The sequence below is a fragment of the Xyrauchen texanus genome, chromosome 45, assembly GCF_025860055.1.
Source record: "Xyrauchen texanus isolate HMW12.3.18 chromosome 45, RBS_HiC_50CHRs, whole genome shotgun sequence".
NCBI lineage: Eukaryota > Metazoa > Chordata > Actinopteri > Cypriniformes > Catostomidae > Xyrauchen > Xyrauchen texanus.
In genome coordinates, this window is record NC_068320.1 from 18,269,968 (window position 1) to 18,294,921 (window position 24,954).

General features: G+C 37.6%; 1 protein-coding gene across 2 annotated transcripts; it reads left to right on the forward strand.

Moving 5' to 3' along the window:
• Window positions 1–133: 133 nt before the first annotated feature.
• braf (B-Raf proto-oncogene, serine/threonine kinase) lies at window positions 134–24,390 on the forward strand. 2 transcript variants are annotated; one of them, XM_052119095.1, is made up of 20 exons: window positions 134–331; window positions 6,299–6,400; window positions 6,955–7,209; window positions 7,716–7,819; window positions 7,990–8,092; window positions 8,559–8,707; window positions 9,936–10,055; window positions 10,182–10,341; window positions 10,946–10,985; window positions 12,847–12,966; window positions 15,549–15,682; window positions 15,812–15,929; window positions 16,011–16,095; window positions 17,276–17,452; window positions 17,647–17,693; window positions 17,985–18,103; window positions 18,344–18,475; window positions 18,734–18,868; window positions 19,675–19,828; window positions 21,290–24,390. In XM_052119095.1, exons 1-20 carry the CDS (start codon window positions 164–166, stop codon window positions 21,310–21,312), a joined length of 2,445 nt encoding a protein of 814 aa, XP_051975055.1. In that variant the 5' UTR covers window positions 134–163; the 3' UTR covers window positions 21,313–24,390. The 2 variants fall into 2 exon arrangements, with proteins under 2 accessions (XP_051975055.1, XP_051975056.1); XM_052119096.1 differs by lacking the exon at window positions 12,847–12,966.
• The last annotated feature ends 564 nt before the right edge of the window (window positions 24,391–24,954 follow it).

The following is a 24,954-nucleotide window of genomic DNA, read 5'->3' on the forward strand; positions in this document are numbered from 1 at the left end:
ATGGCTTCCAAGAGGTTTCAACTTAATGTTAGTGGATTGTTCGGTATCCAGTCTCCCCATTTACCTCTCCAAGGGTTTACATTTGTTGAATCTGTCTCCCCCTCCTGTCTCGTTCTCTGTTTCTTTCCTCTATTATTTTCCACTCAGTTTCTCGCGGTTTAAAATGGCGGCGTTGAGCAGCGCCGAGTCCCCACCGGCCGTCTTCAACGGAGACACCATGAGCCGCAATCCGGAGAGGGACCCGGGACTGGACGAGCTGGGTTCGGGGCTCGAAGCCGCCTGTCCCGCAGGAGCAGCGATGCCCGAATGTCAACAAGACATTCCCGAGGAGGTACAATGGGGGGAGTCGAGGTTGAAGGAGAGCTCGGTTGTTGAGCGGAGCTGGGCTGGATGGGAGATATTTTAGAAACACCGGCTGCATTACGGATCTTGAGGGATGCAATGCATTGCAGGCGGTGGTGCAAGATAATGCACAAATATATAGTCGAGCAAATGCGGAGTCATATGCATATGTATTTTCGCAAGGTGCATTTCCGAATGACGCCATTTATAATTCTCTCCCGTTTTCAATGCAGTTCTGAGCCAATGTTTATCAGAAGGCCTGTCCGTGTTTCATTGGCTTTATTGGTTTCATATAGCTCAGGCAGGCCAGCTCTATAGCATGCATGCTACCTATCTCACCTTATTAACGAGCGAACTACTGATCGCACGGGGAACCATAATGCATTGTTTTATCTTCTTTGTGACACCAGCTGGCGCGAGCTGCGAATCTGCTTTAGAATGCATTTAAATTTAAATCTCCAGTGATGTCATTGTGCTCGTGCACGAAGCCCTGCGTTTCTCCAAACATAAATTAGCTGTCTGTGTGCTCAAATCACCTGTGCTGTTATAACGGGCCCTCTCTATTACTGAAACACACTGTATTTATCTATGCATCCATTCATCTAATTTCATTTAATTATTAAAATATTTTACACCGTCACAGAGCAGGTCACATACGTGTTTATTATGGAAACAGCTTTCATGATTTGCTGGCAGACTAGTTGGATTAAAGAGCTGGTAAATTATCGGTATAGGAGTGCTAGCTTAGTGGTGATTAGAATTAATTTAACTGGTGGCTTCTCTAACAGTTATAATGTCTGGTTTTACTTGTGCTACTCATAATAGTAATTGTATATTTACTTAATATTAGTCTTTTATTCATGTTTTGAGAACAAAAATAACTCTTGAAATAGATTGGTGTAGGATTTGATTGTGTAGCACAATCCATAAAACTAATTTGCTTTTATTACAATTATTTATATGTATTTGTTTGATGTCAGGAATGGTAAACATTGCTGTTTTCAGCAACGTATTGTGTATTTAAGTTATACATAATATTAGCATGTTCCCTGGGATTAGAACCCACATCCTTGTCAGTGCTAGCACATTGCTAGTTTAGCTACAGGAACACTACAGTATGAATGTTAAAGAGAAGTTGTGAATAGCTGCAAGTATTTCACATGTATCATGCTATTTAAAACGGACTTGGTTTTGTTGCATCATGTTGAAAACATGTGGTCTATTACCACATGGAATTTGCATTAAAAGAGAGGCCTCTAACACATTTCTGTTAAAGAAACTGTCAGGAGAAAATCACAACAGTTTCACCCTGGTCACGGGTGCCTTTTAAACAGGATGCTGTAATGCATTTTCTTGCACTAATTTGACTAGTAGAGCCAGTTTGTCTGCACTGTTGATTAGAATCAAGTGTCGGCTTGAATCGGAATGCAGGATTTTAAGTCCGAAATAAAGTTAGATGCACTTCAACTATTTCAAGTGGGGCATTGAGGCATTATAGGATTCTTGACCGTCTCCTGTAAAATTATTTCTCAACAGTGATCATAATGAATTGTACATGTGAAGCTTTGTAGCACCTTCAAATTGTGTTTACTTGGCTGGGATTTTTTCCAGTAAACTTTGAATATGATAAAATTTTATGATGCAATTGAAGAATGCTACACGTAAGCTTTCTGCTCACTGTCACTATTAATTTAATGTGCATCTTCCCAGTAATGTCACTTTGCCTTTAAAAGTTTAAAATGCTTATAAAAAAAGCTTTTATAAAAAAATAAAAAGACTTCAAATCAAGTATTGGCTAACAATGGCTTAATGTCAAACTCAAGACAAAGTGATAACCCATATGTGCAATTAAACTTAATGTGTTTGGTTAATGATTCATTGTCATCGTTTCATATAATTATTATAATTCCTCATTTTATTTCTATTTTATGTTTTCAATATACACTCACCTAAAGGATTATTAGGAACACCATACTAATACTGTGTTTGACCCCCTTTCGCCTTCAGAACTGCCTTAATTCTACGTGGCATTGATTAAACAAGGTGCTGAAAGCATTCTTTAGAAATGTTGGCCCATATTGATAGGATAGCATCTTGCAGTTGATGGAGATTTGTGGGATGCACATCCAGGGCACGAAGCTCCTGTTCCACCGCATCACAAAGATGCTCTATTGGGTTGAGATCTGGTGACTGTGGGGGCCATTTTAGTACAGTGAACTCATTGTCATGTTCAAGAAACCAATTTGAAATGATTCGAGCTTTGTGACATGGTGCATTCTCCTGCTGGAAGTAGCCATCAGAGGATGGGTACATGGTGGCCATAAAGGGATGGACATGGTCAGAAACAATGCTCAGGTAGGCCGTGGCATTTAAACGATGCCCATTTGGCACTAAGGGGCCTAAAGTGTGCCAAGAAAACATCCCCCACACCATTACACCACCACCAGCAGCCTGCACAGTGGTAACAAGGCATGATGGATCCATGTTCTCATTCTGTTTACGCCAAATTCTGACTCTACCATCTGAATGTCTCAACAGAAATCGAGACTCATCAGACCAGGCAACATTTTTCCAGTCTTCAACTGTCCAATTTTGGTGAGCTCTTGCAAATTGTAGCCTCTTTTTCCTATTTGTAGTGGAGATGAGTGGTACCCGGTGGGGTCTTCTGCTGTTGTAGCCCATCCGCCTCAAGGTTGTGCGTGTTGTGGCTTCACAAATGCTTTGCTGCATACCTCGGTTGTAACGAGTGGTTATTTCAGGCAAAGTTGCTCTTCTATCAGCTTGAATCAGTCGGCACATTCTCCTCTGACCTCTAGCATCAACAAGGCATTTTCAGCCCACAGGACTGCCGCATACTGGATGTTTTTCCTTTTCACACCATTCTTTGTAAACCCTAGAAATGGTTGTGCGTGAAAATCCCAGTAACTGAGCAGATTGTGAAATACTCAGACCGGCCCGTCTGGCACCAACAACCATGCCATGCTCAAAATTGCTTAAATCATCTTTCTTTCCCATTCTGACATTCAGTTTGGAGTTCAGGAGATTGTCTTGACCAGGACCACACCCTTAAATGCATTGAAGCAACTGCCATGTGATTGGTTGATTAGATAATTGCATTAATTAGAAATTGAACAGGTGTTCCTAATAATCCTTTAGGTGAGTGTATTTAATACATTACATTATGGTATCTTAATATTGTAAAAATTATTATTATATTTATAAATTCCTTCCCTGCTTTCTCATTTAGTTGGATGATTGTATTAATAGTTTATTATTCACTTGTTGCTGCTTGAACTTGAGTTCAATGAGGAGAACACATGCTCTCTCATGAGGGCAAGAGATGACCGGAAAGCAGAGAACAAGCACATGTTTCTGGACTCTATGTGTGCTACTAGTGTTGTCAAAAGTACCGGTACTTCGGTACCAAGTCGATACTAAAATAAAAAAGATGTTATGGTACCAGTGTTTCGGTAGTACCGAGTACCGAATCTATCCGGTATCAGCGCACAGTATGACTGACACACGACAGCTTTAAAATGCTCACAGGCTTATTTTGAATTCGTGATCTTTTACTTCTTGTAGACTGAAAATGACAATTAACCAAATTAAAGTCGTGACATGGCCTAGTATGATTTATTAAACTGATAAAGGCTGCAATCTTGCATCAAACGTTGTATGAAGCAGATCACTTATCCATTGTGAATCATGTAAAATATATATTTATACAATTAAAATCACAGCATCTGCGCTCTAATCTCAGCTCAGCTTTATTTATATCGCATTTAAAACAACAGTTAACCAAAGTGCGTCACAGTAATACAATTTAAAACATAACAACATTTCAAAATGACCACATACACAAACACCAGTAATCTAAAATACAAACACTCCAAAACTGTGTCCTACATTTCATTCGTCAGACTTAAAGGCCAGTATAAAAAGATGAGATTTCAGTGATCATACTGCACAGTGTAGCAAACTGTTTATCCAGAAAAGTGAAGCACACGCACTCTATAGATCAGTGAGTATACGGCAAAAAATACGTCATAATAAAAGCACGATTCAAAATAAAATCTAGATGCCTGAAATTGAATACAAATATATTTCAACTTTATAGTAACATTTTACATTCTCTGTAATAATAATAATTAAAGTATCACAAGCAAGACATCTGTTGAATAAAAGTTTGGCAAAAAAAATAAATATGCAATGACATGTTAAAAAGTTTTATGTTCCCTTGTTAAAAGTTGTAAGAATTTATTGATTAGACACCATTTTAATGATGAAATTAAATTAAACTAAACTAAATTTCTGGAAAATAATAATAATTATTAAACTATAATTATTAACATAATTAAAAATAACTAAACTGGTGTGTTCGATAGCACATTATCATATTAGCATATTTTTCCTGTGGTATTGAAATTGGTATCGAGAACCGTGAAATTGAACTGGTATCGGTACCGACTACTGTGGTTGGTACCGTGGCAACACTATGTGCTACTATTGTTAATGCCATTTAATCAGGAGATATTTAATAAAGATTTTTTAATTACACCACATTGGTTATTACTATGCCTGGCAGAGACAGAGAAGTTGCTGCTATGAATGATAATATAGACCTTTTCACAGCGGTGTTTTCCCTTTGCCTTGACGCGTGTGAAACGCCACATTAACAGTACCTTTCATATTCGCCATACCTCTCCCACAGCATCATTCTTAATTGCTGAATTAAGCTTGTTGTCCTACAAAATTATGCCAGTATTCCCCCCGTGATGTCATGACAGTGCTTCTAAAGTCTTAAAGTAGCCGTGCATCTTTTGCGGCATGAGCGATCGGTGATCGTTTAATTACCGATCACAGATCGAGTCATAGAACGTGAATATCAGCCGATACCGATCAGTAGCCGATCGATCGGAGCATCCCTAGTTTTAAGGATTTGTTGACATTACATCGTCATGGCAACGGAATTTGAAAAATTGGCTATAACTTTACAGAAAATGTTAGAAAGCAATTTCATCACACTAGAATCATGTTAACATGAATATTGTTTATTTTGTGGCAATTTTCTTTGAAACGGATTATTTTAGCATTTACAAATTGGCCCCATTCACTTCAATTGTAATTGCCTCACTGGAACACGGATATTAGCTTCTTTTTTTTTGAAAGAAAAGGAGGGTCAATTTATTGATGTGGTAATCAAAATTATGCCACAAATGCTATCAATTTAGCTAAACTTGTATTGAACCTGAAATATTCAGTTTAAATGTGATTTTTAATCCAAATGTATTTATGCAGAAACTACTATAAGTTAGCCATACGTAGATCGATTTGCCCAAAAGGTGCAAGCACTGTTACACAATCAAAAGATTGCTTTGTTTATGAGCATACTGACCAGCCTGACACGGCAACATTGGCTCAACCAGTGGCTTGAGTTTGATGCTGAACTATTCGTTTGTTCGACCAATGAATGACTCGAGTGAAAACCTGATTGGGAGTTACTGTAACTTTTAGAGTTTCTCAAGTGGTGTGACAATTGGAAGATTTAAGGTTGCAGAAATAGTGCATTATTTTAAATTGTACATTAGGTTAACCGATTCAGCTACCGGTAAGTTGTTTTGTTATGTTTTCACTGTTGCATTGTCAGAGCTAGATCTAAGGCCTAGTCTAGCCTATATTTTACATCCTCCACACTTCAGATTTAATCACTATTACACATTTGTCTGTGGGCAGGGCCAGAGACAGGGTGTCCACACTCAGTTTTTATAGCTTAATGAGGACAACTAACAATCACTTTGTTTATTAGATTTAGCACAAGCATGAGGCCCTCACTCTGCTGTGGTGAAGTTCAAAAGGCTCTGCTGAAACGCTTGCCCACTAAAAAGAGTGTTATCGAAAAAAGGAAGCTGGGGAAATTTTGGTTTGCTAACACCTAAATCATTTATTTTCTTTGCAGATATGGAACATCAAACAGATGATTAAGCTAACACAAGAGCACATTGAAGCCCTTTTAGATAAGTTTGGAGGAGAACACAATCCGCCATCTATATACCTGGAGGTGAGTTGGCCGGAGAAAGAGAAAAAAACTTGAAAGATACCTGATGTAATAAAAATAAACTTCTTATCATAAATAAGTGAGCAGAAATTGACACCATGGCATGTACAATTGTTCTTGATATAAACTGTTGTAGACTTGGCTGTTGAATGCAGAAACTTTCTTTTGATCTGCTTTAGTTTTGTCTTGTTTTTGTTCTGGTTTTGTTTTGCTGGCAGACAGAAATTATAGCAAGCAACACAGTTAGTTGCTGTCGCTTAGCGACCTTCATGAAAGTTATTGAAGAGTGAAAATTCAGTGCAATCAAGTTTCTGGCAAATGAACCCACTAGTGTTTTAAAGTTTAGAGAAATTGCATATACTTTCATCTTGCATTCTGTATGAGGAATATCCAATACACCGAATGTAAAATTGCCTTTCTTGTGTATGCATTAACCGCTAATTCGTCTCTGCTTACAAAACCTCAAATCTGTATTATTTCTATAGGTTCAAAACAGATGATCATTTATGTGAAACATGGTCATAGAGTATTGATGATCTATTTCCTCCATGCCACAGGCATATGAGGAGTACACAAGTAAGCTGGATGCATTACAACAGCGGGAACAGCAACTTTTGGAGTCCATTGGGAATGGGACAGAGTTCTGCTCCTCTCCAACCCCAACACTGCTGGATGTGAAGGGGCATAGTGCCCCCTCTGCCCCAAACACCTTGGCTGTCCTACAAACCCCAACTGACGCAAGCCGAAGCAATCCCCGCTCACCTCAGAAACCCATTGTAAGGGTATTCCTGCCCAACAAACAAAGGACGGTGGTGAGTTGAAGATGGTTGTTGCCATTTTCTGATTACTTATTGGTCCTGTTTTGCTTTTATATGTACAGAATTTAGAGAGAATTTAACTGGTTTTAAACAGGAACTGGTTCTTGATTCCCAACCTGATTGTCATTAACTGAGATGTTGAGATATTTTGACAACACTCACCAGTTAGGCTGCAAACAGGGCTTCAGAAAGGACATTTCCACTGGCCAGATTGTAAAGCTGTTGGAATCCATGTGAAATGAGCAAATCTAGGTGACCCCCTTTACTTTGATTATCTGCTCAGCATGTCTCTGTTGGGTTAGTAAAGAGAAGCTCCGATGTGAACAGAAGCCAAGAAATCAAATGTGCCCTGACATAACCACAGACGAGTAAGTCTTAGACTTACTGAAAGGAGATAAGAGCTACATTTGAGTAAGTGGTGGTCTCATCTGTGTGTTGTGTGCGCGCGCGTGTGTGTGTGTGTGTGTGTGTGTGTGTGTGTGTGTGTGTGTATGTGTCAGGTCCCAGCTCGTTGTGGGATGACTGTGAGAGACTCGTTAAAGAAGGCTCTCATGATGCGAGGGTTGATCCCAGAATGCTGTGCGGTCTACAGGATTCAGGATGGGTAAAAAAATTAATAATGCACACAATTACTAGTGAAACTAATGCGAATAAGTAATAAGCCCATTCAGGGGACATAACAATGTATTCTTTTAATCTAAGCCATTAAGTTAATGCTATTGTCATACTGAATACTGAATTTCACTGCTATTTACACTGTCCTGCCCACAATAGGGAGAAGAAGCCCATTGGCTGGGACACAGACATTTCCTGGTTGACGGGGGAGGAGCTTCATGTTGAGGTTTTAGAGAATGTGCCACTGACGACCCACAATTTTGTAAGTATGATGAAATTGACCACAAAGTTTGACTCATAATCAATCAGAAGTTACATGAAAGAAGGAGTAAGAGACGACAGGGCACGCCATAGGTGTGGTCATTTTTATTTTAGAAATTTGTAATGATGTTTTAACTTACCTTAAGTGACCTAAAGTGAGAGTTTTACATTCAGGCATTATTTATTCACTCATGTTGCCCAAACCTGTATGAGTTTGGAAGATCAAAAGGAAGTGTTAGTCTCAGTCACCATTCACTGTGATTTTATGGAGAAAAGATGCAATGAAAGTGACTGAGATTGAGACTAACACTTTTCCTTTTTTGTTCCATTAAAAGCAAAAAGTCATACTTTTTGGAAAGTTTTGGGTAAACTATTCTTTTAATGTAAAAAATACCATGCTTTGAAGATATCAAACTGTTCATGGCCTGGGTTTGAACCCTGACCGCTATTATGATGGCTGTTGGCAGGTGCGAAAGACCTTCTTCACGCTGGCCTTCTGTGATTTCTGCCGGAAGCTGCTATTTCAGGGCTTTCGCTGTCAGACATGTGGCTACAAGTTCCACCAGCGCTGCAGCACAGAGGTCCCGCTCATGTGTGTCAACTACGATCAGCTGGAGTGAGTCATCATGGGAGATTTCATCCGATTCAGTAGTGTATTACCTCATGGTCTGCACAAGAGTGAAACAATAAGATAATAGTTTTATTTTTTTAACTTTTAAGTTAATCTGCACCATATAAGTGATATTTGAAATAGTTTGCGTATTGTGTGTAGTGGCTAGCCAATATGTTTTTTTCATTATTCGTTTTAGTTTTATGGCAGATAGTAACATCTAGGAAGCAGAGTTGCCCGATGGTTAATAATTTTGATGTATTTAGTCATATCAAATAAGATAAACACTTATTTTACTCTTATTTATTTATAAAATGTACTCCATTCATTAAAAGTTATTTGACAACAAAATGTGCACTATCCATTAAATAGCTATTGATTTTAGAATTTGGAACACCAGCCAGACCACTTTTGTTAAAGAGATAGCTCACCTCATGCCATCCCAGATGTGTATGACTTACTTTCTTCTGCTGAACACAAACCAAGATATTTAGAATGACATCAAGTCAATGGTGGCCAGAAATGTTAATTGCCAAAAAACACATAAAAGCAGCATAATTCACATGACTTCAGTGGTTAAATCTATATCTTCAGAAGTGATATGATAGGAGTGGGTGAGAAACATCAATATTTAAGTCCTTTTTTTATAAATTCTCCCTTCCCTGTAGATGGTGATATGCACAAAGAATGTGAATTGCCAAAAAGTAGAACAATGTGAAAGAGGAGATTTATAGTAAAAAAGGAATTAAAATATTGATCCGTTTCTAACCCACACCTATCATATTACTTCTGAAGATATGGATTAAATCACTGGAGTCTTATACAGTATCTTAATGCTGGCTTTATGTGCATTTTTGGACCTTCAAAGTTCTGGTCACCATTCACTTGCATTGTATGGACCAACTGAGCTGAGATTTTCTTCTAAAAATCTTCGTTTGTGTTCAGCAGAAGAAAGAAATCCATACACATCTGATATGACATGAGGGAGAGTAAATGATGCGAGAATTTTCATTTTTGGGTGAACTATCCTTTTAATCTGCCAATTGAACATAAAAATGCATAGTATCGGGCAAATTATTAATTAATTGGTCATCACTAATTGTGTGTGTTTTCCACATTTCTGTGTAATATTTATTCAAATGTTTTTTCAAAATAAAAGTTTTGTGCTCTGGGTCCATGTAATGATCATGCATTATTGATTTTCTACTGAATTTTATTTATTTTTCCTGTTTAGTTTACTGTTGGCATCAAAATTTCTGGTGCACCACCCCATTACCCAGGAGGAGGTGTCATCAGAGGGCACAACCCCTGTGTCAGAGATGTGCCCCTCCCTCCCTCCATTTGAGTCCACTGGGTAAGACCCCCCAATCTGTTATTGCTAAGAATTTGGAAAAGGCCTGTCCTGTTTAAAAAGTCTACAGTGTTTGTTACTGCATTATTATGTGGAAATTAACTGGGCTTCTGTCTGTGTTTCTTGCAGGTGTCTGTGCCATCCTACTGTGTCCCCATCCAAATCCATCCCTATCCCACAGCCCTTCAGACCCGGAGAGGAGGACCATCGCAACCAGTTTGGCCAGAGGGATCGCTCTTCCTCCGCCCCTAACGTCCATCTCAACACCATCGAACCGGTCAACATTGACGTGAGAACTAAAATATGCGCACATAGTTGCAAAGTTATAAGTAGATGTTCTGTTCTATATATATTTAAATGGGTAGTTGATAGAACAGATCCATGATCTTTTTTAGATTTTAGGTTACATTTTTTCTGAATATATAATGGAAAGTGTATATTTTTTGGTGGTCTGACCAGTCACTGGTTCTTTTAAAGCATTATTCACCCAAAAATGAAAATTTTGTATTTATTTAATCATCCTTATGTTGTTCAAAACCTATTTGACTTTCTACAGTGAAACACCAAATTATTTGTTTTGGCAGAATGTGAGCCTCATTCACAATTCACTTTAATTGCATTTTTTCCATTTAAAAAAAGGTCCCTTGAATTTTACTTAACAGCTTATGTGTTCCACTGTAGAAAGACAAGGGTTTTAAACATGAGTAAATAGTGACTAAACCAACGTAAGTTATGTTATTTTAATCAGTTTTAATAAGCATTTCATGTCAACTACCCAAAAGTGTCTGTGTGTAGTTACAGGGATCTTATAAACTTTTAGAACAGGTTTTTGAATAATATGGATATACCAATGGAAACAGTAGTTGCTGCTAATCTGGTTTATTCTGGTACAGGATTTGATTCGTGATCAAGGCTTACCGAGGTCAGATGGAGGTAAGGAATCTTGCAAACGTAAAACATACTCTTAGACACAACGGGTTCAAATGGCTTTCCATCATCCCATGTCTTTGTGCTATCTCTGTGTCATTGGCCTTAAAGGTTTGGCAAAGCTGTTCCATTTCACTCTGTCTGGTATTAAAGCTGACAAACCGATTGACACTTCTCTTCCCCATCTGCTATGTGAATTGCTTTTGCCCATTTCTTTATCAATAGCAGCCTGATCTAAACAACTAATTCCTGATCTATGCCTATTACACCAGTCCTTTCTGTTTGAGCGGTGCTCCAAAACAAATCCGGAACAATTCAGTTGAAATAAAATAGAAAATTCTGTCATTTACTCACCCTCATGTTGTTTCAAACCTGTATGGCTTTCTATCTTCTGTGAAATGCAAATGGAGATGTGAGGCAGGTCAATAGGGGCCGTTAAGCTCCAAAATGTACAAAAATGCACCGTAAAATTCTCGTACAATTAGTCCATACAAATATTTTGCTATTTTCAGAGCCCTCTGAATCATACGATAGCTTAGTGTTATGAACATAATGAAATTTTAGTCATTATTCATTGAAAATGAAGTTGCGCATATTAAAATTTGATGCATGAAGTTGCGTCACACCAGGTTTGATATTGATGGTGATTGCAAATGCTGTTGGTTTACAACATGGCAAATTTGAATATGTAAAAATGTGATGTGAGAGCCATGGCTAAGGACAACATTTTCAGTGAATAATGACTGAAAATAATGTCTTATACTATTATATACACAAAACTATTATATGACTTAAAAACACTTGGAATATAGTGCACGAGTCATATAGACCAGGGGTTTTTAATATGGGGTCCGGGGTCCCCCAGGGGGCTGCAAGGAGGTTCTCTGGGGTCAACAGAAAATGTTCAGACAAAAAAGGGTGTCAAATGTTGAAAAAAGGTATAATAATATTTACAGAATTTGACATTATTACCCCTTTCATTCTGCTTTCTAAAGATTTCTCTGAAATCCTGAGCTGTATCGTGATTATTTATTCTATTGACAAACATATCGTTTTACAGTAAGAAGTAAATACAATTCTGGATATAGTTTTACATTATTTTATGTATTTTTCAGTGTTCATCTCTGCATTTTTTGCCTTGTTTGTACTGTCAATAATAGTTTGTACTTGTGTATCTGTTTAGAGTTTTTCCTTGCCACTGTTGCCTTTAGATTGCTCATTCCTGAAAGTTAAAAAAAATACAGTACATTTAAAAAATTTAAATAAAAAAAAAATTCCATATAATATTTTTTCATTATTCATTTGGGGATTATGACAAATATCTATAATAAAAAAAAAAAAAATCAAATATTTTTCTCACACAGCATAAATATACATGATTCTAAATGAAAATATACAGCTGCCTTTATATTTTAGGAAGGTGGTCCCTCGCAAGGGGATCATCAATTATGAGGTTTCTTGACAAATTAAAAAGTTTTATAACCCTTAGTGTATTCAGCTTTGATCGTGCTTTTTTTAGTAATTTTTGGAGCTTGACAGCCCCCCTCCCCATTCACGTTCATATTGAAAGCACAATGGGATCATTCTGCCTAACATCTCTCTTGATATTCTACAGAAGAAAGAAAGTCATACAGGTTTGGATCAACATGAGGGTGAGTGTATGATTTTCATTTTTGGTTGAAATGTTCCTTTAAAGGATAGACTTTATATCATTCTAAAGCAAAACTGGCTCTATATCATCTAAGCTTCACCTAATAATCTCTAAACAACCTTTTGAGAGTAGACACAGGATTTTGGTAGTGGGAGACAAGAAGTTCACCTGAGCTTCAGGGCCAGTGATCCTGTGTCTGTCTCTCTCCCCCTGCAGCCCCCTCGCAACAACCAGCCCGGTGCTTGAGGAAGAACCGAACACGGACCTCAAGCCCCCTTCTGTCCTCCCACCCCAATGACATTGTCTTTGATTTTGAGCCTGAGCCAGTGTTCAGAGGTAGCTAGGCCTTTATGCGTCACTGTGTCCCACACCTTGTCTCGTCCTCTGCTTGTTTGTCTGTCTGTCACCTTGTGTGTTTTGTTGACGTGTTTCACTCCCTCTTTTTTAATTCTTACTTTCTCTGCCACTTCTCTCATATAAATGCTTACAATGACATTTGATGGGCTGTACTCACTTTCCTTTGATGTTAACACTATATTTTAACAAATTTACTTAGTGATGCAAAAACAGCACATGCTACTCACACATTTTCAAAGGACAGGTCTGTCCCCCTTTTAAATGAAGATTCCTTCATGCTATAGCTTTTTTTTTAAGCAGTCACCAGCATCCTTATCTCCAGGACACATTTTAGGCCAGAAACATGCTCTATATGCAAGGGCTGCTTGATAATTAAAAAATGAATAACTGTCGATTATTTCCCTTAATGTTGTAGTTGCAATTAATTTGACTTACTTATTTTGTGTGGGTGTGATATACTTCATGTTGTCTACACATTCAAAAAAAGCAGATGAATAGATGAATCTGAATATTTCTGTTTAATACATCAGTAAATCAAGAAAGTGCCTAATCTTCACTCTTAGCAAGAAAACAAAACTTTAAAATTTTGAATAAATTACACGCAAAGCGGGCAGCAGACCTGTATGTGATTTTGTTACAATGCACCAACACGGCAATGAACATTGCAAATGAATTGCAGTTGACAATATTCACAATTAGTTAATTGTGGCAAAAGCTATAATTGTAAATGTGATTATTTATTTGACTGATTGTGCAGCAATACTATACATGAGCACATTAACACAAACGCAAGCTCGATTCTACATGTTATTGTGATCTGAGTCAGAACTCAATTAACAGAGTTCCCACGGTCATTGAAAACCTGTGAAAAACAAGTTATTTCCAGGTCTCAAAAAGTCTTGGAAAATAGCCTCAATGCTCTGCTCTAAAATATTTCATCCGCTCAAAAATGATCGTAGTGCATGCCATCTCCGTACTAGGGCTGCAACTAAAAATGATTTTGATAATCGACCAATCTAACGATTATTAGAACGATGATTCGACTTTTCGGGCGATTATTGCACCGTTTAGCGGTAATCTTTAGTTCTTAACCAACAATTCAAGTTGTATTAAATATGTGCTTACTAAAAATAAAAAGAGTACAATATAATCTTTTAAAAATGCCTGTAAATGATCTTCACTTAATTTCTTAACTTATAATACAGTAAAAAGTTCACTGGAAAAACAAATCCTATTGTCATCAAGTGTTTTTGTCTTGTTTTCCATTAAAAAAATATCTAAAAATCCTTGTTTTCAGAGAATATATCTTGAATATATGTGTATTTTGTATGTGTATTTTTTTCACTTTTTTATACTTCTGCCAGGGTATTAGAGACAAAATACACACATATATATTCAAGGTTATATTCAACATTCTCTGAAAGCAAACTTTTATATTTTCTGCATCATAGCTCCTCGAGTACTTGAAAACAAGCCAAAAATATATATAATTTTGTTGCCATGTATAATTGACTAAGATACCTTCTCTCACCTTTTTGTTCACTTAAATTTGGATCCATCTTTAACAATTAAAACAATCTCTCTTTACTTAATAGAGCTGCGTATCGTCAATTTCTTTACGATAAGAAACACGTGCACATACAGTTTGTAATGATTTAATGTCATGAGCGTCTCCGGGTGCAGTTTCAACCCCCCAAGTTTGGGTCACTTAAGGTGACTCATAGAAGCAGCTTTAACCGCACAGAGAAATGCCAGTTTCAGAGTTTGTGCTTATTTACATGACCCACTTTAGAGATTCATATGATCTCATTTTACATTAAATTAGATCATATGACTATTCGACAGCTACATTTGTTTTTATTGCCCTACTCTCTTAAAATACATATCCAGTATCATGAACAACTGGAAAGCCGGTGGAAACTCTGAATGAATACACGTAAAAAAGTTTAATTGGTGTAAACTCTTCTACAGTCAGTCAACTATTGTTGTGACAGTAACAGTTTAAAGACAATTTTACTCAGCGAATTAAACTTAGTTAAACTGTCGACATGTTTAACACTAGCTACTTGAATAATAACTCATCATTTTTAATGACGCAACATTTGAAGGTAACTACCAACCCCTTGAATCCTGAGGTTTATTACAGCATAGTAACACAAAAACGGGTATTATGTACAGTGGGACCGCACACTTGGAATATGCAGGCTAAGCATTCATGTTTGCATTTGCGTAGTACTTGCGTAGGGTATATTTTTGTTCTTACTGGTCTGTGTGTCAGGGGTTAATTTTAGACTGCTGATAGCTCAATGATAGACAGTTTTGGGATGCTATTAGATTTTGAAACTTTGGCCCCTGGTTCAGGTTTTGATGTTATTCTCTAGTTGCTGCATGCATCGCTCACTGTCCCCCGTTTCTCACTATATCCTTGTATTATCTCCCCTATGTGACTTGATTCTATAAAATATTATTTATTTCACTATTACTGTCTGTCTCCTCTCTTGCTTGTATTTACATTCTGTTAAAGTCATTTTATTTTGTTTCTCAACCTCTCCAAATTCCAGGCTCCACAGCAGGCCTGTCAGCCACACCTCCTGCCTCTCTTCCCGGTTCCCTGACCAATGTGAAGTTGTCAAAATCACCGTGCCAACCTAGGGAGCGGAAGCCATCGTCTTCATCTGAGGACCGCAATAAAATGGTAAGGAGCTTCAGCGATCATTGTAGGCTTGATCAAGAATCTCTTTGACCTCAATGGATCTTGTGGTCCAGGTCCGAGGTCATTGAATAGAATAAACCATTTTAATTGGTTTTCTGTTTTGCTTGGTAGAAAACTTTGGGTCGACGGGACTCGAGCGATGATTGGGAGATCCCAGAAGGTCAGATCACCCTGGGTCAGCGGATAGGGTCTGGTTCCTTTGGAACAGTCTACAAGGGAAAGTGGCATGGTGGGTCTCGCAAAAATGTTAATGATTTTTTTGTTGTTGTTGTTTTTAGAATAGATTGTAATCTGTGTTTCTTCCTCATAGGTGATGTGGCTGTAAAGATGTTGAATGTCACAGCTCCCACTCCACAACAACTACAGGCCTTTAAGAATGAAGTGGGTGTCCTCAGGTACGATAAGGCCAGAACTGCAGGCTGCTCTTAAATTGTGATAGTAGTGGTAAACCGATGTTTTTTTTTTTTAATGGCTGATTCTATTTCAGCCCTGTTACTCACAATCCAGTAACTCATTCTAGCATTTTTTGTTTTATTGTACACATTTATTTATTATTTATGTTTATTTCCATTCATGGAAAGTGCCCTATCGCTATGGTGTAGATTTAGTGCTTCAAATTTAACACCCCATTTAGGATAAATAAATTAAAATCATAGTAAGACATTTTGTACATGTAAAAAATTATCATAAGTGTTTTTATCCCCCCTGTATACATATGCCATAGTAGCACATTATTGGCCGAACCTTTTACTTGAAGTAGGGATTTCCCGATACCATTTTTGGAGAATGAGTACAAGATCTGATGGTTCCATTTTGATACTTTTTTTTGCTTGTAATTTTTATAGAACATAACATTTCCAACATATTGTTTTTATCAAATGAAGTGCTTTTATACTGAACCTCACAACACAATCCAAAATGCAACAGTAGAGTTATTTTCGTCAAATAAAGTGCTGCACAACAGACCATCACAAATGTGAGATATTGCCTAAATATAAGATAATTATTATTAATTCATTATTATTTGTAGTAGCAGTACAGTGAATATTACATAACTATAGGGTAGTGATATATTTCTGTCATACATTTTTCCATTTAAGTGGAGCTTTTATTTTGGCAGAAGCTGTTATTTTTGAAGTGAAGCCCTTTGCGTTTCTGTGTGTTTTTGACAGTAGCTTCTCACCTCTGAAAAAGCAGGTTGCTACGTGACCAAATGTTATTATTAAACCGCAAAGGGCTGCTATTTCGTTAAATAAATATGTAGTCTGTATGTGCTGCACAATACATCATGAATTAGCACTCTGCTCACTGTCATCTGCTATAAACAGAGCATGCAATTCTCATGATGGTATTTTTGAGCTCCTTGGTATAAGCAGTCGGCTCAACATTTACATTCATAAATTCTTAAACAAGATCTATTTACTTTGAAGCATGCAGCATGTGCAGACTATATATTTATCTAATTAAATTGTAGCCCTTGCATCCCTAACTAGATGTTTTATCAGTTTCACTTATTATTTGTTAACCTTTGATATGTTTGTCTTATGTTATTGTATTAACTTTTGTCTTCTGCAGGAAAACCCGCCATGTGAATATACTGCTCTTTATGGGCTACACCACTAAACCCCAGCTGGCTATTGTTACACAGTGGTGTGAAGGCTCGAGTCTCTACCACCACCTGCACATCATCGAGACCAAGTTTGAGATGATCAAGCTGATTGACATCGCCCGCCAAACGGCTCAGGGCATGGAGTGAGTCACTGAATCAGCAAATGCATGTCCTCAAGGCTGCAATATGGGCTTGTTATGTAGAGATGCACTCTAATGTTTACTAAGAAAAGACTTGCACAGAAAGGCTGAAATGCACTGCTATCCCAGTACTAAATGGATAAAGCTGTAATACACTAATTTAATATTTTTTTAATCATTTTTATTTTTGTCCAAAGCTATCTGCATGCCAAGTCCATCATCCATAGAGATCTGAAGAGCAACAGTATCCTTTCAACTGCAAACTGGTTGCCTGCAAAACATTTACCGATCCAAAATCTTTATTTAAGAGATTAATGCCAATCATTTGATTATCTGAGGCAAAGCACAAGGACTAGGACCAGGCTCTAGTCATGATGATGTATTCTGTTTACCAGCTATGAAGTTTGTTCTACTCATAAATCACTATGTTATATATCTATTTTGTAAGTCAACATTGATCTGTTTATGAAATTCACCACAACATAAGTGCTCGCATATGCTTTTTGGAATGTCTGCCTTAACACCACCTCCAAAGATATCTTTTTGCATGAGGACCTGACGGTAAAGATTGGTGATTTTGGTCTGGCTACAGTGAAGTCCCGCTGGAGTGGCTCACATCAATTTGAGCAGCTTTCAGGCTCGATCTTATGGATGGTGCGTATCATGGGCTGAGGTCTTTACCTCTGTTTGTCAGTGCAATTATCTTTCTCTGATCTCTCTGATTTTAAACTTGGGCTGATGTTGCCTAGTAGTTAAAGATCTGGGGTGGTAAAAGGGCTGATACATCAATTATTACCATTGTGCCCTTGAGCAAAGCACTTAACCTATAGTTTACGCATCAGCTAAATGGTGAAATAATGCTTTCATCTTGACTGACATATTGGTCTTTTCCAGGCCCCGGAGGTGATCAGACTGCAGGATAAAAACCCATATAGTTTCCAGTCAGATGTTTACGCATTTGGCATAGTGCTGTATGAGCTTATGTCAGGGGCTCTGCCTTACTCAAACATTAACAACAGAGACCAGGTGAGTGATTTATCCCTTTTTTTAAGTAGTTTGAGATTTCTTGCTACAACTAGTAATATTAAATGAAGACTAGGTTCAAAATGTTTACTCCTTTAAATAGTATCTTTAGCCATTTTTTGCCAAACCTGCAAACCTTTATGCATTTATCTATTGTTTGGTTTCGGTTATCGTTTACTGATGTTAATGTTATGCATGTCTACTAGTGCGTTGTGTAAGAGGATAACTATGACATCAATTAACAAATCCCTCCCACTCCAGATTATCTTCATGGTTGGCCGGGGTTACCTGTCCCCTGACCTGAGCAAAGTACGCAGTAATTGCCCCAAGGCCATGAAAAGACTTATGGCAGATTGTCTGAAAAAGAAGAGAGAGGAAAGACCTCTTTTCCCTCAGGTAATGAATGAATGTTGCATTTATATAGTGATTTTTCAGACACTACACATAAAGCGCTTTACACAGTGAATAGGGGACTCTCCTCAACGTCCACCAGTTTGCAGCATCCACCTGGATGATGCGATGGCAGCCATAGTGCACCAGTACGATCACCACACACCAGCTTTTAGTGTGCGAGGAGAGAGTAGAGTTATATATTAATATTATGGATGGGGATTATTAGGAAGCCATTATTGAGAAGGGCCAATGGGGGGAATTTGGCTAGGACACTGGAGTTACAGCCCTACTCTTTTATAAGAAGTGTTCTGGGATTTTTAATGACCACAGAGAGTCAGGACCTTGGTTTAATGTCTCATCCGAAGGACTGTGCCTTTTTACAGTATAGTGTAACTGTCAATATACAGGGGCATGTGGACACACGCAAACCACAGGGTGAGCACCCCCTGCTGGACTCCGCTGCTGCAGCAATGTTAATGTTGTGAACACATATCTGGTTTCTCCAGATAGTACACACAGAAATGTATTATGCCTGTGATCTGTCAAAGGCATGTATTTCACCACAAGATGGCATCAGAGTGTTTTTAATTAGCAGAATGCAACTTTTGGGATGACAAATGTAAAAATTTGGCTGATTCTAACCCATGCTTTCAGAACTTTGGTTTACCTCTAATATATCTGCTGTATTAATGTGATCAAATCTTGAATTTGCTTTCACAGTATCAACTCAATGCTTTAGTGTGGTAAAGTATTATGTTCAAGTTGCTTTAGATTAAATGTTTTGTTTTAATTTTTGTCTTTTTTGACAGATCCTGGCCTCCATCGAATTATTGGCACGCTCTCTGCCCAAGATCCACCGCAGCGCCTCTGAGCCGTCCCTGAACCGCGCTGGCTTCCAGACGGAGGACTTCAGCCTATACGCCTGTGCTTCCCCCAAGACGCCCATTCAAGCTGGTGGCTATGGTAAGTAGACACAAACAAAAACAGTTGCACTGTATTCACTTACAGTATATGTGCTGTGTTACACAATGGAATACTAGCGTACTGGTTCTTACATTCTGTACAGTATAAATCAGGGCTACTCAAATTCAGAAAGGTCAGGGGCTGCAAAGCTGGATCCATGTACCCTCGAGGGCCGCACTCTTAATTTGTGTGTGTGTGTGTGTGTATATATGTATGTATATGTGTGTGTGTATATATATATATATATATATATATATATATATATATATATATATATATATATATATATATATATATATACACATACACACACACACACACACACACACACACACACACACCTTCATGCCATCCCAGATGTGTATAACTTTATTTTTCTGCTGAAGACAAAAGATGATTATTATTTAGAAAAAATATCTCAGCTCTGTGGATGAGAGACTAATCAATATTTAAGTCCTTGGCTTTTGTACTATAAATCTCCACTTTCACTTTTAGACATGAATGTGAAACTAAACAGGTGCTACATGTGACTTACAGATGTGAAAGTGGAGATTTATAGTAAAAAAAGCCAAGGACATATTGAACTTTCTCTCACCCACACCTATCCTATAACTTCCGAAGACATGGATTTAACCACTGGAGTATTATGAATTACTTTTATGCTGCCTTTATGTGCATTTTGGTGCTTCAAAGTTCTTGTCACCATTCACTTGCGTTGTATGGACCAACAGAGCTGAAATAATTTTCTTAAAATCATCCTTTGTGTTCTGCAGAAGAAAGTCATAAATATCTGGGATGGAATGAGGGTGAGGAAATGATGAGAGAAGGATTATTTTGGTGTCAACTATCCCTTTTAGTAATTATTTTAAACATAATGGGTTTTACATTTAGATTTTCTGATATAGATCAGTTCTGTTGTCACTGTGATTGTTAACTAACAAACACCATGAGTGTTCAACATCACATACACCAGAGATGTTTTCATAAACAAGAGCAATATATCCAGTATTAGCACCAAAAATCCTTCAGTGCCAAGTCATAACGATTTATCCAAAGCGACTTATAGTGCACTTATTACAGGGACAATTCCCCCGGAGCAACCTGGAGTTAAGTGTCATGTTCAAGGACACAATGGTGGTGGCTGTGGGAATTGAAACAGCAATCTTCTGGTTACCAGTTATGTGCTTAAGCCCACTACGCCACCACCACTCCATACTCAAGTGAGATTGTGAGCGTGCATGTTTGATTGACCGACTGCACGCAAGCGCACATGTACTGTGTATGAACGCGTGTGCAGACAGACCTCCGCTCTCATAACATCAGCCATGCTCAAACATTATTGTTATTTTTTATTTATTTATTTGTAACATCCTCTTGCAGCTGAAAAGAGAGAATGCTTGTGTTCTGTTCTAAAATTGTAAAAGACTGATCTTATGCACTTCTTTATTTCTCTCCTTTTAGGTGAATTTTCAGCATTCAAATAGTGCTGCAAATCCTCATACTCCATCCCTTGTCACTTTTTAAGACGTCTTGTGTTCCTACAGTGGGCTCATCCATAAACACAGAAAAGGAATCATTTTAAAGAATGTGCTGTTTTTCTTCCTCTTTATCCGAAGAGCTACGGCCTCGATGGAATTGCTTTAAAATAAAAAGATCTCTGCAGGGTGTCGTTGCTGATTCCACAAAAATGTCATAAACAGAAAATAGGACTCGATAAAGCAGCATAAATTAAAATGACTGATATGAGAAACAAAATCCTGGCCACTGGAAGCAAAGAGGCAAACAAACCAAACTAATAGTTTGTGGTGGGAAAAATATATTTAGCTGAGTTTGGGTTTTGCTGTCTTTGAAGAAGAAACTCTGTGATTTTGGGAGCATAAGCCTCGCCTTGTCTCCGCCCCTGGAAGGAAAAAACGCACAGGATTGGCCAGCCAGACAACCGGGACCATGTTTGGACCAATGCAAATGTTGGAGTAAATGCACATTGGTCGGCATAACGGGAGGACGTCAGGTCGCAGCCAATCGTGGAGAAGTGCTGGAAGTCATGCGATAACTTGAATGATGTTTAGAAATGTTTCTTTCTCTTGCAATGAATGTGTTACCTGTGATGTTGCCTATGGCTGGAGTTGCTAATAATACACATTTATTTGCCTTTGGCTTTTTGTTTTTCACCTGGGTCTTAAGTTTGTAGATAGACAGAACCAGGATGGGGTTTTTTCTGCAGATATAGTTTGTGAGCATGGGTAAATGAAGCAACCATAGAAAAGTCACTGACCTCTTGACCAGCTATTCTTTAACAAAACATTAGGAGATATTCAAAATTCCTGTAGAGTTTCTGTAGATTCTGTGCTTTTTCTGAAAAGGCAGTCTTCTAGAGCTTTAACCATCAAGCTCTGGGGTGGATACAAATACTTTAAAGTCATTTCTGGGCTTGTAAAGCTTAATTTTGATTTCCTGTTTGACTATTCACTGCCGTATGGTAGCTTAAGTTATATTTCTGAATAAGGCGTTCTCCATTACTGCTGTCAAAGGTAATATTATTTGACTCTAAAGTTGCTTGTAAAAAAAAAAAAAACAGTGTATAAAGCAAACATGACGCCTTGTAATGAAATTCAGATGTGGGCAAAGTCATTCTGTACATGTCTTTCACTGCAAGTTTCAAGTTTATGCTTTACTGTTGTCATGAGAAGCCATTCCTTTGAGGCCGCAATGGTTAAATGATGTTGCTGTTGTGTTTGTTTTTTCATCCGCATGTCATTTGACAACCCATTGGACCTTGCGTCGCTGGCGTTCATTCCGATACATTCGTTCACGGGTCATTTGTTTTTTTTTTTTGTTTTTTTTTTTTGCTTATTTTATATATTTTTTTACATTGTGTTGTGTTATAGACAGACAGGCAGGCCTGCTAAGTTACATTAATTTATATTACTTTAATTTTATGACTTTTATTTTGGTGTTTCAAAACCTATGGAGAGGTGTGTGTGTGTATATACATATATATTTTCTCTCACTCATTATGTGATCGCTGAAATGGACTTTTCAAGCAGTGTGTCTGTGCACTTTGTAAAAATGACTGATGCAGATAAGCAAATAGCCTTTTTAAAGACTAATATATTTTGTCATATTAAGAGGTTAAAGCATGGTTTAAAGGATTCCAAAATGAAAAGCTCAATTACAAGGCAGGTAGGGCCATGGGACACTAAAAACCAAAGCCTAATCCAACACCCTAACGACATTTGCGTCCACCTTCACCATTGCCGGACAACGGTTATCTGGATCGTCAACCAAGCTGTTTTGCCTTATGATTTCAACAGACATCCCAAGCGCCCGTCCAGCTCACAAAGTATGATGAAACGCCAGCTCTTCGTTTATACATGAACAAAGTGGTCCAAAGATTTGGGCTGTGGTGACTCTAGCACTGTGTAGCCTTGAAGTTCACCTGGACACTGTGGATGTTGGACCTGTCCTCATTTAGATGAAGTCAGTGATTTTTTGTTGTTGTTGTTGTTATTTTGGCCTCTTTGTACTGAAACCTGCTCTTGCGTCAGTGGCTCCGCTGTCACGGCCTCTTTTTTTTCCTGTACGATACTACGCATTCTTTGTTTCTTGCTTTTCACTAAAACTGCAAATCCACGAAATGCTCGATATTGCACAGATAACCTAGGATCTGCACTTGATTTTCTTTTCATGCTCTGTTACAAAAACAAATACACACACACACACACACCAATCTTCTTGCTTTTTCAGAAGGATTCAATAATTTATTTAGTTTCTTTTCCAATAATTTTTATATGGAATATCAAGGGTGATGCTCTGTGAATTGGCTATTTGTTTAACATGCCACTTATACTTGAGGAAATGTAAGTTTCTACTTCACGACCCCGTTGGTTGTGGCAGTGGTCACGGCCCAAACATGTATAGATGTTTAAATGGACTTGGAAGTGCTCTGTGTGTTGTGGGCTAAACACTTCTTAAATTAAGCTGGCAAACCTAACGTGGGTTGCGTATAGGAATGGTAGATGTGTATTTTAAGAATGCTGTATTTATTTTCTATGGGAATGTTACTGAAGACAGGTTTGTCTTTCGATGGATTGCACCTTCTTGTCTCTGGAATTTGTAGGGACCTACTTTGAGATTTTTTTATAAATTAGCTTCATCCAAACCCCTTTTTATTTTTTTGCTTTTTAAGCCTTTAACCGGCCCCCCAACAGAAAATGAAACCTCCATAGCATATTCCTTTCTGTTGCCTTGTCTGCACTTTAAACCCCAGTGCAAGTTCAGTCAAGTGAGAATTATCATACAGATGTTTTGGGAGACTCTTTTCACCTGTAAATAGCTGTACAAAGGAAGTAATGTCTGTTTGCTAGGAGGCATGGAGCTAAAAACAATGAAATGACTTCAAATGTTTCATCTTAAGAAGTAAAGGTTAAGAAAAGACATTTTGATAGATGAAGTTCTGAGAAAATATTTCTGTGTAAAAATATTTAAGACTGTATTATATAAAAGGAAAAAAGAGCTTAATGTATTTGTTGTGAATATGAAAAACTGATATATTAAAGAAGTGCATGAAAACTGTCTAATCACTTCTAGTCCATTTATTTTTATTTTAAATTCAATGAGAAGCATGCTTTTAATGCAGTGTGACAAAATTTGCACAATTACTCATAGAATTTAATTCAGTTTTTTGGCTTTCGAAAATAGATTTTCTGACTTGAGTTAATAAAATATTTCTGTAAAGTGCTATTCGTTTTGAATGTTTATGATAAAGAGTTGCCTTTAACTGGTTCTCTCATAACGGCCCTATTTTTACACTTGACCCCTGCAAAACGTTTGCATAGTCCTTAAGAAGGGATGCCTTGTCATTTTATTCAGGTTACTTAACAAGGTTTCTCCTCAGTCAAGTAAAACTCTGTAGCCTTTTTTCATCTTAAGATTTTTAGAACATTTTAAATGGTGTGATATTACACTTGGAAGATACTGGACACTACAGGCTTGTTGCAACATCTATGGGTGAGTAACAAATCTATATACATTTTCAGAAATTTTATAATTTCATGTTAATTTACCATAGTTTTTATACTGGTGTCTGATATATGGTATACCATGTGTTTGAGCCATACAATGCC

Bases quoted from the DNA above. Each gene is read 5' to 3' on its own strand.
- braf (XM_052119095.1), top strand. From the start codon at position 164: ATGGCGGCGTTGAGCAGCGCCGAGTCCCCACCGGCCGTCTTCAACGGA. The intron at 8,708-9,935 runs GTGAGTCATCAT...TTTCCTGTTTAG, and splicing joins GTCAACTACGATCAGCTGGA to TTTACTGTTGGCATCAAAAT. The intron at 19,829-21,289 runs GTAAGTAGACAC...CTCTCCTTTTAG, and splicing joins CATTCAAGCTGGTGGCTATG to GTGAATTTTCAGCATTCAAA.